Here is a 15,996-nt window from a genome sequence, read left to right on the forward strand (position 1 = left end):
AAATCCTTTACCGGCTTCTTAAGTCCCGCCTCTGGGATTTACGCTAGCCAATCGGGGACGGCAGTAGGCGGGGTTGTCTCTTCTCTTACCTGCAGAAACAAACATTGGGGAAGTAGTTCAATGACAAGCTACGGACGGATGTTGTTTCTGAAACACTTGAAGGAGGCTTCATCGGCTTTAAACAAGAAAGGTAATCATTAACTATTATATCATTGCATTTAATTTGTTTAGTTTGAAAGCGCCGGTGTGTGTGCCCTTTTACAGCTACAAAGAGGACGCTAGTATAGCCTGATGTTACGCCGGTTAGCTAGCTAGCTAATAGTTTCTTCTTAGCATAACCTACTAGTAATTATTAATAATTATAATCACTCATTATTGCAATAATTACACTGTTTGGATTATATATTAGTTTTACGTATTGTTTGACATTTAAGTTGAATCTCAAAATGAAGATGCAGAAATGCCTTCCTATTGTTTATATAGTACTAAGCTATAATTCACTGTAATGCGCAGTTTGTATCAGTTAAATTATTGAAATTAACACCAAATTAGCTTGGAACAGTGACAAATGTACAGTATCACATTGCCATAAACCTTTCTGAAATGTCAATTACACCTTTCTGCAGGTTAATGCAGAAAATTGACTTGATGTGTAGTTGATTTGCAAAGGAGCTGAGCCTTGCAATGCATTTCTAACCTGGTACAAACCATGAGCCAGATTCTCAGATAATTTACTACAAAACAATCAGAAGGTGCCACAGTCAAAACTAAAGGTATTCGTAGGGCAAAAGTCTTAGAGTAGCACAGTTAAGCTGTCAGGATCAGGAGGATTTCAGGATAAAGCAGAGGATTGTCTGTCTTGAGCAGATCACAGCCCGCACAAAAGACAACCTTCACACACAATAAGTATAAAAAGAGGCTGTTTGCTTTCCCTCCTACAGGAGGATTAGGTTTCTCCAACATATTTTTGTCAAAAAACCTCACAGGACCTTTCCTGTGAGGATTTAACTCATCTGTCTCAGCCACAGTTCTGTCCTCCACAGGGGAAAGGTCAGGCACACTTTCTCACTACTGGCCAAAGTAATGAAATTACTATATTTAAAAGAACAGCACACAAATGCATCAACACAATAAAACAGTGATACAGGGATGACAATGAAATTAGATAAATGCCCTCACCTGGGACACAGCAGTTTCATGACATGTGTCTCTAAAAACCTGGTAACCTGAATGTCATACTGAACTTTTTCCCACCACTTTTTATATTTTGCAGGATCTCATCATGGCTGGTAGCTGTTGAGAGACATGGGGTTTTTCAGACAGCTTTATCTCTTGCTCTGGAAGAATGTCACATATCGCAGGAGGAACAAGGTGGCCACATTTTCTCTTCACTCAAATATAAAAGATTCTATTCTGTAAGGAAAAATATAATATTAGACAAAGCCTAGATATTACATAAGCAAATGGCTTTTTCTTGAAGAAGGCCTTGAAGGCCAAACCAGGTGATTATGTGATTTGGTTTGTTCTGCTGGTTGCTAATAGACAGTTCGATGAACTGATAACAGCTCCCATGCTCTCCTCTCATGCAGATCCAGCTGATCATTGAGCTCCTCTGGCCACTCTTCCTCTTCGTCATCCTGATCTCTGTTCGTCATTCACACCCTCCTTACAAACAGAGCCAATGTGAGTGATATTATGTAATGCCCATTCTTCCAGACACACACACACACACTTACAGGTCTGAAAAATTAGCCTTTGCCAACCAGCAAAAGAGGATTAACTCAGAGAGTGACTCTTGTGCCATGCACGCACATTAGTTTTCCTAACCTGCTGTGCTTTTGACCTTGTTTAAGAAGTCCACACAACTATTTTAAGGAGGCATATGATCACATGGTAACATAATAAAACACAAAACATTCTGTATGTAGGAGCAGAAAGGAAGTATTCAGAAATATTTTGCATAATTTGCTTGTGAGCATGAAAAGACATTTGTTACATAAAGACAAAGGGGGAGACGACTGCTTCTTTTTTGTTATTGTGTTCTTTAGGTCACTTTTCTTGTATGAGAAGGTTATAATGATAATTTAATAATATTGTGTGACCTAATTACACAGATTACAGTTTGATTACAGCTGTCTGACTGGAGGTTTGTGCTAGGATTATTGTTCAGTCAGGTGGCTGCTCAATTAGCTTCAGGTCAGTCCACAGTACTTGTGTTGTTTGTGTCTCTGATTAATCTCCTAGTATTGAATTATTTGTATTTGTTTTTCTCTGCCTTCGATTGTAGGTCACTTTCCAAACAAGGCTTTGCCATCAGCAGGCACCTTGCCCTGGATTCAGGGTATAATCTGCAACATCAACAACCCCTGCTTTCAAAGCCCGACACCAGGGGAGACACCGGGCCAAGTTGGCAACTTTGACAACTCCATGTAGGTAAACTGGAGGTAAAAGCAGAAGGAGATGTTAGGGGCAGTGTAGTTTACAGAAGGGTTGTTGCTCACTGATAATTTAATTCATGATACACTGCGGTCAGTCTTGAAGATCTTGAGAATTTTAAACTGTGCAGAAAGATTTAGATTCTAGAGTCTAGAGGTTAATGTCAATAAATGTGATTTTAGAATCGAAATATGCACAGCTTGGTCCAATGTTTTCAAACTGTAAACTTTTTAAAATAGTTTTATTATTTTAATATTTTTGGTTACTGGACTGCTGATTCAATAAAATATGTTATTATTATATATGTATTCATTTATTTATTTTACTATTTTCTGACATTTAAACCAATCATTCATGATTCATAAATAATAATAATAACAATCACATACTTTATTGATTCCCTTTATTGATAATTCTTTGCTGCAGCCTTTCATATGACTTGTGTGAAATGGAAACTTTCTTTATGTTTCTATTTTCCACATTCATGTTTGAATTAATCCTATTTAAATCTTTCCACTCTGATACACTTTACTAACTACAACAGAAAGTGGTGTTTGCTGGTTAAATAAAAACTGTGTTGGCATTACCTGCATGTGTCTGTCTCAGTAAGAGTTCCTGTTGTTGTTATTGTTGTTCTCCTCTAGACTGTCTCGTCTGTTCGTGGACACCCAGACTGTTCTGTCCTACAGCGGAAACCGGAGCTCATTGAGCTTTCAGGACCTGATGGACAGTGTCCAGAGACTGGGAGAAAGACCTGGAGCCTGGCCAGGTTTGTTTGAATCTCCTCTAGCTGTGCTGTGAAGGGCTACATTGTCACTTGGGCAAAGTGACATTTAAACTGTGATTGGGTAATTCCAGCCAGAAAGTCATTAAATTACGTTTTGAAAAATTTAACTTCCTTTCTTTATCACAAAATTTATAAAAAAGAGTGAAATGAAATCAACATAGAGATGAGAGCAGAGAAATTCACTCACACTTATCAGATCAGTACTGAGAGGTTACAGTAAAACCATGAAGGACTTCAAACAAGTGTCAAGTGACCGTCTGAATGAGGCTATTTACTGCTGCTGTGAAAGCGACAGAGACTCTGTTTATCTCCTCCAAACTGTGGACAGATTCAATTACACCTACTATTGTAGATGAACAGTCGAATGAAGCTGCAGCTTCTTCACAGTTTTTTTATGATACCAGACATGTGTTGAAACCCTGAATCCTTACCCACTGATACAGTAAAGAAATTTGTTAAAAGTAGCTGGTTACTTCACCTTTTAAACCTGAGGCAACATTTCTGTTGGCACCTCTGTCTGTGTTACAGGAAAATCAAAACAAAAGAACCAGTTTTTGATGTTGTGCAGGTTGTTATTACAGGAAATTTGTATTGTGAATCATGTAATGTATCCGGATGTTTTTTTTTATTCAAACTAAATTAGGCAACACCAGCCAGAAATGGGCGGCTGTATGCAAGTCATCACTATCAATGATAGAAAAATGTAGTTATTAATTAACACACTGTTTCTGCCTCCAGACCTGAGTTCAGTTAGAGTTTATTAATTTTGGTTGCACTTTACTGGAGCAAGAAGAACACAGGTTTTACAAACAATGGTATCTGCCTAAATTAGTTACCCAGCCAGTGGTCAACACAGTATTTTAGTTTTCAGTGATGTACTTTGGATTGGATGAATTTATACCTGAAAAAACTACAAGTGATTTATAATATTTGTAGACTAAAAATGCCTATTATTGTCTGACAGAGCATGAACTAACCTGTTCAACAACCTGAGAAGATCTATTATTATTAGATGTTATTTGCATTACTAATGTTTCTGTCAGATCTCCCTGTTGAAGAATACCTGAGAGCCAATGAGACATTTTCCACCTTCCTCCTGACTAATGCCAGCTTGTCTCCAGAGACTGTTGACCAGTTGATGAAAGCTCATCTTAACTTTCAGGTGAGATATCAGCTGTAAATCCTTAAATAACACATTTCTAAATGTCCAGAATAGTGACCCACTGAAGCCCACAGTTAAATTAATTAATTAATTCTACCTAGTAAAGTATGTTCCTCTATCCAGGTTGCTCTGTCTGGAGCTCAGATGCAGCTGAAAGATCTGGTGTGTAATACGAGCATGTTAGGACAGTTTCTGACGGTGGGCGGAGGACAACCAGTCACAAATGATCTTCAGACTCAGCTGTGTGACTTGCCCGCTGACATCCTACAAGAGGCCGAACGCCTTTTTCTAACTCAACTTGACTTTACCAAGTTCTTCTCGGTAGAAATCACAGAAAAAAGAAACCTTCCTATTGCAAAAATACAATTTGTGCTTTTTTCTTTATTCTTATATCTGATGAGCTACAGTAAATACCAGCGGCATCTCTTCTCTCTGTCAGAGAGACCGTCTGATGGCCAACGCTGAAGACCTCAGAATCATCAGCCAGGCCGTCACCTCAGTCTCCCAGGAGCTGGCTGTGCTCATGGATGACGTAAGAACGTGAACCTGATCATTTATATCCAACCAAGTCTGTATTTAGTTCAGATAAGAGTCTGTAGATTAGACAGATTTTTAGAAAGTGCTCCACTTTTATTATCAATAGGTCAATATGTTTGGTTAAAGTTGAGATATTGAACAAATTGAGACCGGATTTGAGGAAAAGCAGCCTGTGCTTTTTAAATTGACACTGTTTTATCATATAGTAAGATGTCATTCACCCTGCAGCTTGTAGCAGAACTTTAAGTTAATAGTTACAACTTTTTTGTTATTGTAATTTCAGTGTAGAGTTGCAATAATTGATCAGTTAATTGATCAGTTGATCAACAAAAACTATTTTAATATCTAATTATTTAGTAAATCATTCTATGGTTTCATCTACTCAAACAACAAACAAATGATTTTAGGCATAGTTTTAAGCATTTCATGTTTTTTCTGCCATTTTATGTCTCATATAGTTGAATAAGTACCTTCAGAGAGATATCTGTCATAAGTGCCTTCAGATTATTTTTGGTGTGATTAGAGTCAGGTTGAGTTGAAATTAGCTCATTTGCTGACAGATATCTCAGTGTTTTGTCAATTTTTGTACTGACCCACTTTTGCATTTCTGCCCTCTTCCGTGTTTCCTTTCTTTTTCTTCCTTCTTTCTGAATTCTTTCTCTCTTACTCCTCTGTCTTCACCCAGTTTTCCTCCCTCTCCAGCTTCATGGAGATGAGCGCAGCTCTTCATCTTCTGTCTCCTGAGAACCGCACCACGCTGCCCAGAGAGAGTTTCCGAGCTTTTTCAAGGATCATGTGTGGCCACCCTGAGGCTGGTGGCGAACGCATCCCATCGCTCAACTGGTATGAAGACAATGACATCAAGTCCTTTTTAGGCAAAAACGGCACCGAGGACACCGACATGGAACACGACAACAAGACCAGTAAGAGAGTTTGTTGATCCAACTTTGTGTGTAGCACCTTTGTTCTCATCCAGTGTCATTATGTATGGATGGAAATCTGTGCTGATATTTGATCAGTTCTTTGCCTTCACAGTCTATTTAATCATGCAAGTGAGTGAATGATTTCCTGTTTTACAGGTAATGATCTGCTATATAACACTGAAACCAATGCAAGGGCTCCTCTGAACCTTTCAAATAATTTGCATATTGTACATTAAAGTCAACTGTATTTCATGTGGTTTGATGCTTTTGTAGTAAGAATATCCAAAATTAACAACAATGTTCTGTGTCCACTGGTTGTATTGTGAACCAGGTGCTGTATCAAACATTTGCTCTAAGCAGTATGTTGTTTCCTTGCTGCAGCTCCATTCTGTAAAAGTCTGATCCGGGGTCTGGAATCCAACCCTCTGGCTCGCATTGTGTGGCGAGGAATTAAACCTCTTTTTATTGGAAAACTGCTGTACACACCAAACACTCCCGCAGTGCAACAAGTCATGAAAGAGGTACCGCAAGCCAGAGCTTGAAGAATCAGCCTAAAGTTGTTTTAATATGTTAAAAGTGAATTTAATCTGATCAAGACTGATCAGCGACTTTGTAAGAAAATTACTGTTTGTCTGCTTAACTGTTAATTGTTAGTAATTCTAACAAAGCCTCCAGGTGTTTGCTGATGATTATCCATTTAAACTAATTCTTAGTTGTATTTGTTGAAGGTGAACAAGACTTTCGCAGACCTGCGGCTCCTGCAGGAGCTGAATGAAGCCTGGATTGAGGTGGGACCACAAATCAAGAATTACATGGAGAGCAGCGTAGAGATTCAGCTGCTGCAGGTCAGGCTCTCTACAGGAAGAAAAAACCTGTTATAACATGTTTAATGTTAAAATAATTCAAATTTTATAATATGTCTGTATGTGTAAAACAGAGTTTGTTGAGACGGCCGGAGTTTGCAGTACTAGTCAACATGCGTTTAGAGAACACGTCATGGACAGCCTCTCGGATCGCACGTTTCCTGTCTACACCCTCACCAGATGCCCCTAGGAAGCCTGGAGCTCCACCTACATGGCTTGACATCTACAACAACATCAGCCACACCATCACCACTCTGGCACAAGTCACTGAGGTCCTTTCCTCATTTTTATAATTATTTATTATTATTTGATTGTATGATTCTTTTGTTTGTGTAAATTGGTGTGGTGGTAAAACAGTGCTCTAGTGAAAAGTGAATGCTTTAGCCAGTTTACAGATTTATTTCCTGCCATCTCCTGCAGTGTTTCTCTCTAAACAAACTGGAGGGGTTGGAGACTGAGGGACAGTTGGTGGACAGAGCACTGGAGCTACTGGAGGACAGGGAGTTTTGGGCAGGGGTAGTTTTTCTGCTGCCCAACTCTTCATCCCCCAAGCTGCCGCCCCACGTCACCTACAAGATTCGAATGGACATTGATGATGTTACTCGGACCAACAAGATCAAGGACAGGTGCTGACGACCTTCTGTTTTTTCCTACATCCATTTACAGTTTCTACACGTTTTTATTGTAATTGTGAGAAAAGTGAGTGATGTTAATCTTCAACAAGATATATATATTTTACATTTATTACAAGTAGCTGCTGTTCAAAGCTCCAGCACCTGTATATCAAACATTCTGGTGTTTGTTCTTCAGGTTTTGGGATCCTGGCCCAGCAGCTGACCCGTTTAATGACATGCGCTACGTCTGGGGCGGCTTTGTGTACATCCAGGACCTGGTGGAGAGAGCTGTGAGCCGATTCCTGACCGGTGTTCAACAGAACACGGGCATCTACATCCAGCAGATGCCCTACCCCTGCTATGTAGACGACGTGTGAGTCTAGTGTTGATCTAAATGGATATTTTTAGAAACTTCTGAGGAATCAAGACCGGAGCTTTCATATTCTAGTTCAACTGACAGGTCTCAGGTCTGTGTGTCAATATGTCTAATAGCCAAGAGAATCCTTTTTAATTATTTATATTATTTAATTATATATCTTTGACAAACAAATTGCTTTAGTTTCTTTGACTTTACAATAATTATAATAGTATTATTTTTACATTGCTGCTCTTTTACAGTGTATTTTACCTAATCTAATGAACTGATGCCTGCATGTGTGATCTGTTTAGACTGTGACTGCATTTTGTATTAGGTCTATTTATCCTGGGGTAATTTCTTGCTGTTCTTGGGCTTTAATCTTTTCTCGTTTTTAAATAAATCAGTTTCAGATTGGGTACAAAGATGTGCAGTTAGTGGTACTTTAGTGAACCATGAAAATGAATGTAATAAGAAATAGTTACAATAACATTTTTTAAATAATTTCTACGATTTCTGTTCCCACAGTTTCCTTCGAGTGCTCAACCGCTCTCTGCCGCTCTTCATGACGTTGGCCTGGATCTACTCGGTGGCCATGATCATTAAAGGCGTGGTGTATGAGAAGGAGGCGAGGCTGAAGGAAACCATGAGGATTATGGGTCTTGGCACAGGAACACTGTGGTTCAGCTGGTTCATCAGCAGCATTGTTCCTTTCCTGGTCTCTGCAGCGCTCCTTATTGCTCTACTCAAGGCGAGATGACAACCAGCTGCTTGTGATAAATTCCTGCTCTAACTTTTGTCTCTTGTTGTTCAATGATCCCTTTCATCTCTTTCCTTCCAGTGGGGTGATATCTTGCCGTACAGCAACCCGACAGTTGTCTTTTTCTTCCTCATGGCATTTGCCACCGCCACCATCATGCAGTGTTTTCTGATCAGCACATTCTTCTCCAAAGCCAACCTGGCTGCTGCCTGTGGGGGACTCATATACTTCAGCCTCTACCTGCCCTATGTACTGTGTGTTGCCTGGAGAGACCACCTGAAAACCATACACAAAGTCCTCGCTGTGAGTAAAAAAATTATTACTCAAAGGTTTTTATAGAGCTTCATAGCCACAAAACAAGAAAAAGTACCATTAAATTAAATGTATTTAATGCTTTATGTCTCTTTCCGTAGAGTTTTCTCTCTCCTGTGGCCTTCGGGTTTGGGTGTGAATATTTTTCTCAGTATGAGGAGCAAGGTGTGGGTATCCAGTGGTATAACCTGCACTCCAGCCTTGTGGATGGAGACTCGTACAACTTCTCTACCTCTATAATCATGCTTTATGTGGACGCCTTCATCTATGCCACTGCAGCCTGGTACATCGAAGCCGTGTTCCCTGGTACAACAGAATTTGTTTTTATACGTCCTTTATTTAGCTAGGAAAGAAGGGAGATGCCACCGCAAAAAATTTAAAATTAGGGGAGTGAGTCTGGCAGATTTTAGTTATTAAGCAAGTATTACTAAAATCATCAGATTATGACTAGCAAAATCAATACAAAAAAATCAATATTATGGCTATGTATATGTCCAATTTCCATTTTCATCTTTTTCAAAAGTCCATCTAAATCTTAGTAATAAACACAATTGCTATTTTCTAATATTATTTATTGAGTTCCCTGCTGTTTTCTTTTTTATAGTGTATTACAACTATAAATGCGTATGTGTGTTTTTACACCAGGTGAGTATGGGATCCCCAGGCCCTGGTACTTTGTCTTTCAGCTGAACTACTGGGGTGGGGCTCCACTGGAGGCAGGCATGCCGATCCCTCCAGCACCTACAGAACAAGATGAAGGTATGAGACTCTGGAGGCTGCTGCATAATGTTGCTCTTTTTATGTTTGTTACAGCTGGTGTTGACCCTTATTGTATGACATGTCATGTAAATATGCATGGTCATGGTTATAGACTTTTTTTGCCTGATCTGCAGTGGAAAGTTTACTTGACTGGTTATCGATTAAAAGCAGTCTTTAAAAACACAAGGAAACAGAAGCTGAATATTATTAATCAAGACTTAGTCCAGAGAGTTTAGGTTGTTTTCTGTAGTAGTGGTAGTAGTTGAAGGAATTATGTTCTCAACAAATAAACACGTTGACCATTCAGCTGGTGGTTTGTGCTCACATACTATACACTGTGCTGTTGATTATAAATCTCAGTAAGAGCAAATACATAGTAGGTAGTCTTTTTTAATTTTCCTGATGTTAACATACATGCTTCCCTTTTTTAAATCTTTAAATTTACATGCTATGTGCCATCAGATCACATCGAACCAGAACCTACTAATCTGATACTGGGTGTGAGCATCAGAAACCTGGTGAAAATCTACAAGAAGGGAGCCAAACTGGCTGTCAACCACCTCAACCTGAAGTTCTACGAGGGGCAGATCACCTCGTTCCTCGGCCACAATGGAGCTGGCAAAACCACCACCATGTGAGTATGATTGAGGACTGTAACATAACACTGAGCTGTTCTATCTAGCTGTGCATTAGATAGCTGTTAATGTACAAACATTCAATCTTGTAAAAAGTCATGATTAAAGCTCTAATTCTAAATTTAAACCACGTTTGTCAGATCTGTCCTGACGGGCCTGTTCCCACCCACCTCAGGGACCATTTACATTAAGGGGATGGACATTCGCCACGACATGGACCTCATCCGGAGGACCCTGGGAGTTTGTCCACAACACAATGTCCTGTTTGACATGTAAGATTCACATGTCTGCTGGTGAGAAGCTGTAAGCTGAAATGATGTCAACTGACTTTCATATTTTGTCGGGGTGTTTTTGTGTGTGTGTCTCTCAGACTAACAGTGGAGGAGCACGTGTGGTTTTATGGCTGTCTGAAGGGATTGTCTGAAGCAGAGGTGAAGGCTGAGCTGGACACTCTGTTGGATGATGTCGGTTTACTGCACAAACGACATGAACAGACCAAAAACCTATCTGGTAAACTGTCAGTTAAATGTGAAACATTAGCATTGATTTAGTTATTTATATACTCTTAATGAAACAGCTTTTTATAAACCTTCCTGCTGTGTCTGTCAGGTGGGATGCAGAGGAAGCTGTCTGTGGCTATAGCGTTCGTCGGAGGCTCTAAGGTGGTTGTTCTAGATGAACCTACAGCTGGTGTTGACCCTTATTCCCGCAGAGGGATCTGGGATTTGCTGCTCAAATACCGCAAAGGTGTGTGACCGCTGCAAAATGAGTATTTTAATCAAAAAGAACATAGTATACCTACTTTCATTGTGCTTTCTTGTGAGTGTGGAGTCAACATAATGTTACAGTCACACTAAAATTAAAACTCAGTGCTAAAACAGAACAGAACAAAATATTCAGCTCGGAGCAGCTGTACGTGTAATGTGATGCTCACCTAGATTTTTACTTGAATTCGATAACAAAATATTCTAAAATGTTTAGTTTTATCAGAACATAAAAACATACTGACAGCACTGCTTTGCTCAGAGTTAGTGTGTAAGTTTCTTCTCTTGACAAATCAGTCCTTTCTTTTCTTTCACCATTTGACATCTACCAATCTAAAAACCTAAGCTCTGCTAGCTCTGAACTGGCCTTCTTCCTGTGTTTCATTATTAATCAAAAAAATGACCCAGAGAATCAAGACCTAGAGAGAACTAAGTACATAATAAAATAATTGACAGGTCCAATGAGCTGTCTGTCGCTACTGTTTTCTCCATCAGACCGGACCATCATCTTGTCCACTCACTACATGGATGAGGCAGAGTTGCTAGGGGACCGGATTGCCATCATCTCCCAAGGAGAGCTGTGCTGCTGCGGCTCGCCACTCTTCTTGAAATCCCGACTAGGGTCTGGTTACTACCTCACTGTGGTGAAGAGGGAGGGACTGGAAACCAGCACTCCCAGCAATACCAGTATCTGCACCAGTGCAAGTATCAGTACCAACAAGCTGCCTCCTCTCAAGGTCTGATGTTTTTTCTGAATTTTTAATTATCCAGGAAAAGTCAGAAGTGCAAACATAAATGTGTTGAAAATAAATTAATGCTTAAATCAGCCATGTTATCATGAAGTAGTCCTGGTCCTGTAGTCACCTATGTAAATGCTGAGAACCCTGCTTTGTGTTTCAGGACAGTGAGTCGTCCATGAGTGAAGATACAGGACTGGGAAGTGAGGAGAGCAGCTCATGTGAGTATTTAACTGGTGTTTGGCTTTGACAGTCCACAGTTCAGTGTTAGTAAGGTGCAGTTTTTGGTCATGCTCTCTACAAGAACGGGTAGATGTCGATGTCCACTTCGGCACATATTTCATCTTTTCTCTGTCATGTTTGTGGCAGATCTGGTAGCATTGCTCTCCCTGGCCCAGCATTACATGCCAGGTGCAAGACTGGTGGAGGAGTCAGGACGTGAGGCGGTGATCAACCTGCCACAGACGGCCGCCAAAGACAGCAGTCTGGCCATCTTCTTGTCTGAACTGGATCAGAGGCTGCCCGAGCTGGGAATCAGTAGCTACGGCCTGTCAGACAGTACACTAGAGGAGGTGAACATTTTGCAATAAGTCACCTGAGCAAGTGGCAACAAGGAAGGCAACGCTTATTTACAATATGGGATTTAAGAGTTTTAGACTTACTAGACTTAATCAAGTTTAAAAAAAATGTTTTGAGAGTTTTAGAGTTCATCTGCCCTAATTATACATGTATCTGCAGCCATATAGTCTACAGTTGATCATATATACAGTACGCATAGTGTGATAACAGTTTGAGGGGTACAGTCTTTGATGGGCAATGTTGCAAACACTTTGTGATTTTCACTTCTTTTGCTTTTGAACTTACAGTTAGATGCATACTGCATTTAATTGTTTCTGTACTGCATCAAAAGTAAATTAAAAGTAAACAAAATAAATGAATAAGGTGCATTTTGTTGCATAGATCATCTACTGTGTAACGATAGCTAGGAGCACTAAATATTTGTGGAGTCGCCATGCTCATAATGTGCTTAACGTTAGCGTCAGATTAGCACTGATAGCAGACTTATAGAGCCTGATAAGTGTACTCAGTGTACACTGCACCTCAGATCAGATCAGTGACTGAAGACAGACTCCATTCTACTGCATGTGAATTTCTGTCGCTCTGTTGTGTTTATAAAGAAGAGTTTAGCCTTTTATCGTGATCATTCTGTTTATTTTCAGATCTTTTTGAGAGTGGCAGAGGAAACTGGTGTGGATGCTGAACCAGAGCTACAGCCTCAATCTCCCAGCCGCCGGCAACTGTCAGCTGGGCAGAGAGTAAGAAGGCAAAATGCTGAAGAAGCAGAGACAGGTAAGCACTAATTTGTGCATATGCATACCTTAGATTTGTGTACACGCCACACAGTGTTACAATCAGTAACCATTTCATCTCCAGTTGTTACTGTTTTTACTCATAATGCTGCCAGGAAAGAAAAGGCTACGTAAGCAAGGTACCTTCACATTACCACCACTGAAAATCTCCTTTTAAACAGAAAAATATTAGGAAAAAAGAAATGTGTTTTAAATCCCTAACTGTTAGAATTCACAAATAATCTAATTTCTAATACACAAGCTACATGAGTTTCTTGACATGGAAATTAAATAGAAACTCAGGAATACACTGGTCCATCATGTCAAAGGTGAAGGTCACTCACGGGGGGCTTTTCTTCTTTTTTGCAGAACCGCAGGAGACAGACCTACTGAGTGGAGATGGCCGAGGTGGCATCCCTCTGACCGGCTGGTGGCTTACCTGGCAGCAGCTGAGGGCTCTGTTCATCAAACGCTGGCTTTATGCTCGAAGGAGCCGCAGGGGCTTCTTTGCACAGGTGAAGGCAAACAGCAGCATCTAAACTCAAAAAAACAATTTCTGTCATGTGTTACAACCTGGCTCAAGACTGGCAGCAAAAAGGGAGGCTGCAGATTATGAAATCAAAATAACCAAACAGGTGTGTTAGTCAAGCTAAAGTCAGTGTTCTGCATTATTGACTCTTGCTTGACTAAAAAAAAAGAAAGTAGGTGTGGGTGGATACCAGACTCCAGCAAGAGACAGCGACAAGACTTTCAAGGGCTGTCCTTTATGCCCCAGATTTTGCAGTTTCAAACAAACCTCCCAGCCTCCCACACTCCACCTACCAACTACCTGTATGAAAAAGCACTGCAGAGTAAAATAGTGTGAGCGCTGTCACACATCAATGAGTGTATAATGCCCATTCTTCAATTTTAAAACTCAGTTGATAAATTGATTGTTGACTAATAGTTTTGTTGACTGTTGATTTGTGCTTCAGATTGTTCTGCCTGCTGTATTTGTGCTGCTCGCCCTGCTCTTCAGCCTCATCGTACCTCCGTTTGGGAAGTACCCTGCCCTGCAGCTGCAACCGTGGATGTACGGAGAACAATACACTTTCTTTAGGTGGGTCTATTCTCCGCTACTTTAATCAGCACAGAAAAGACTTCTAGGCAACTTCTTTTCCCAATAATTAGTAAAAAATACTGTGTCACAGAGTAGAAACTGAATGTTTTTTAATGTGAAATAACTTCTATGTTATTCTGATGAGTTCCTTCACATCAAAAATTTCAGTAATGATGCCCCAGGGAACCCTGAAATGGAGAACCTCCTGGAAGCTCTGCTTGACCAGCCAGGTTTTGGAACCAAGTGCATGGAGACAGAAGAAGAAGACAGTAGTGCGTAAGTCAAGAATTTGTTGTCAGTGACTTCAGTAAACGGAGAAACAAAAAATAAATATAAACTAACTATAAAAAGTGTGCTTTTTGTGGTGCAGATTGATGGTTTTTTAATTTTCATAAATGTTTATAATATTTGCTTCACAATGGCACTTTGCCATTGTGTATGAAAAGTGCCATAAAAATAAAATGTACTCGCTAGAAACAGATAATAGAATAGACTTAAATGAAAAAACACACAAATAATTACATTCATTACTCTTTCCTTGAATAGGGATAGATTCAAAGGTAAAACTAATATTTATTCACATGGGGATTTAGCCTTTTGATTTAGTTTATTAAGCAACTTGTGCCCTCCAGTAGAAATACCAATTAGAAGCTTTGACTCTGCAAACACACATTTCTGCCTTTAGGGACATTTGTGTACCATTTAAATATTTGTTCTAGATTCTTTAATATCAGATATTAAGGCAACATTTCAATGCTAAAACCACAAACCTCACCTCTGTTTTCTCGCTGCAGGAGAACTCAGTGTGGAGGTGAGCGGGGAAGTCTGTTCATGCGTCCTCAGGTCTCCTACTCCACCTGGGAGATGTTCAACAGAGGCAACTGGAGCAGAGACAGACCCTCTCCAGAATGTCAGTGTAGCACAGAGAACATCCGCCGAATGCTCCCCGACTGCCCACAGGGTGCTGGTGGACTGCCGCCTCCACAGGTCAGCATGGGGTCAAATCGTGATTGATTTACTGTGTGTGCAGAATATGATGTTAAATGATACGACTGTACTGCACCAGAGGTTTCAGGATGTACCGGAAATAACAGCAAATGATCCTCATATGCTGATAATGAGATTATTTTAATCTTTACATTTGAAATGAAGCTAAAGAAAAGTTAAACTCTAACTAAATTTAGACAAAGCCAAAACAGAGGGTGTGGAAAAGAGTTGAAGAGGGAGCTTTGGAGAAAGCCAGAGAGGCCAGATTGAGGTGGTTGGATACGTTCAGTGGAGAGATTTGTGAACATATCGGTAAACAGATACTCAGGTTGGAGCTGCCAGGCAGGAAGTGTAGAGGAAGACCAAAGAGGAGATTTATGGATGTAATGAGAGAGGACATGAAGTTAGTTGGTGAGAGAAGAGGATGCAGAGGAGAGGGTTAAATAGAGGCAGATGATTCACTGTGGCGACCCCTGAAAGGAACAGAAGGTTGCAGGTTGACTCAGGTTGAGTTTATTCTGTGCTTGGTCATTCAGTCAAAGACTGAATTTGTTTTTTTGTCTTTTGGTTTGTTTGTTTTTTTGTTTTTCAGATTAAGAGACTGACTGGAGACATCTTACAAAATCTGACAAGTTATAACATCTCTGATTACCTGGTGAAGACCTACCCTCAGATCCTCAAGAAAAGGTACCTATTTAACATAGTAAATGAAATGAAGTGTCATTTTTCCAACAGTTTTTCATTTGCTATTTACTTTTGTTCAGTCATTTTAGGTTTTTGTTGTTGTTTTTTTAGAATTTGTTTCCTAATGTGCCTTGAAATAAAGATAAATATTTTTATTTCTCAGTCTAGGTAATATACAGTACAATAAAACTCTTAATCTTACTAATTAAGAAAAGCTGATCATCTTTTTGAGT

At 39.9% G+C, this 15,996-nt stretch overlaps 1 protein-coding gene across 3 annotated transcripts in view; it reads left to right on the forward strand.

Moving 5' to 3' along the window:
- Nucleotides 1-98: 98 nt before the first annotated feature.
- Nucleotides 99-15,996, forward strand: part of zgc:172302 (phospholipid-transporting ATPase ABCA1) — a 24,876-nt gene continuing 8,978 nt past the window's right edge. Inside the window, exons 1-31 of one of the 3 annotated variants that reach the window (XM_026343892.1) lie at nucleotides 99-190; nucleotides 1,274-1,371; nucleotides 1,590-1,683; nucleotides 2,288-2,429; nucleotides 3,081-3,205; nucleotides 4,267-4,385; nucleotides 4,509-4,706; nucleotides 4,825-4,917; nucleotides 5,608-5,845; nucleotides 6,227-6,366; nucleotides 6,574-6,690; nucleotides 6,783-6,980; nucleotides 7,129-7,334; nucleotides 7,519-7,695; nucleotides 8,206-8,428; nucleotides 8,519-8,740; nucleotides 8,851-9,055; nucleotides 9,395-9,508; nucleotides 9,971-10,142; nucleotides 10,284-10,415; nucleotides 10,514-10,653; nucleotides 10,753-10,890; nucleotides 11,403-11,644; nucleotides 11,808-11,865; nucleotides 12,014-12,216; nucleotides 12,865-12,994; nucleotides 13,363-13,508; nucleotides 13,968-14,092; nucleotides 14,261-14,368; nucleotides 14,887-15,079; nucleotides 15,672-15,766. In XM_026343892.1, coding sequence (XP_026199677.1) covers nucleotides 1,306-1,371; nucleotides 1,590-1,683; nucleotides 2,288-2,429; nucleotides 3,081-3,205; nucleotides 4,267-4,385; nucleotides 4,509-4,706; nucleotides 4,825-4,917; nucleotides 5,608-5,845; nucleotides 6,227-6,366; nucleotides 6,574-6,690; nucleotides 6,783-6,980; nucleotides 7,129-7,334; nucleotides 7,519-7,695; nucleotides 8,206-8,428; nucleotides 8,519-8,740; nucleotides 8,851-9,055; nucleotides 9,395-9,508; nucleotides 9,971-10,142; nucleotides 10,284-10,415; nucleotides 10,514-10,653; nucleotides 10,753-10,890; nucleotides 11,403-11,644; nucleotides 11,808-11,865; nucleotides 12,014-12,216; nucleotides 12,865-12,994; nucleotides 13,363-13,508; nucleotides 13,968-14,092; nucleotides 14,261-14,368; nucleotides 14,887-15,079; nucleotides 15,672-15,766 — 4,559 coding nt within the window. In that variant the 5' untranslated portion in view covers nucleotides 99-190; nucleotides 1,274-1,305. Of the gene's footprint in view, nucleotides 191-1,273; nucleotides 1,372-1,589; nucleotides 1,684-2,287; nucleotides 2,445-3,080; nucleotides 3,206-4,266; nucleotides 4,386-4,508; nucleotides 4,707-4,824; nucleotides 4,918-5,607; nucleotides 5,846-6,226; nucleotides 6,367-6,573; nucleotides 6,691-6,782; nucleotides 6,981-7,128; nucleotides 7,335-7,518; nucleotides 7,696-8,205; nucleotides 8,429-8,518; nucleotides 8,741-8,850; nucleotides 9,056-9,394; nucleotides 9,509-9,970; nucleotides 10,143-10,283; nucleotides 10,416-10,513; nucleotides 10,654-10,752; nucleotides 10,891-11,402; nucleotides 11,645-11,807; nucleotides 11,866-12,013; nucleotides 12,217-12,864; nucleotides 12,995-13,362; nucleotides 13,509-13,967; nucleotides 14,093-14,260; nucleotides 14,369-14,886; nucleotides 15,080-15,671; nucleotides 15,767-15,996 lie in introns of those variants that run through there. The other 2 variants (XM_026343908.1, XM_026343900.1) reach the window with 2 other exon arrangements.

This window comes from Anabas testudineus, chromosome 4 (assembly GCF_900324465.2).
Source record: "Anabas testudineus chromosome 4, fAnaTes1.2, whole genome shotgun sequence".
In the NCBI taxonomy this organism is placed as follows: domain Eukaryota; kingdom Metazoa; phylum Chordata; class Actinopteri; order Anabantiformes; family Anabantidae; genus Anabas; species Anabas testudineus.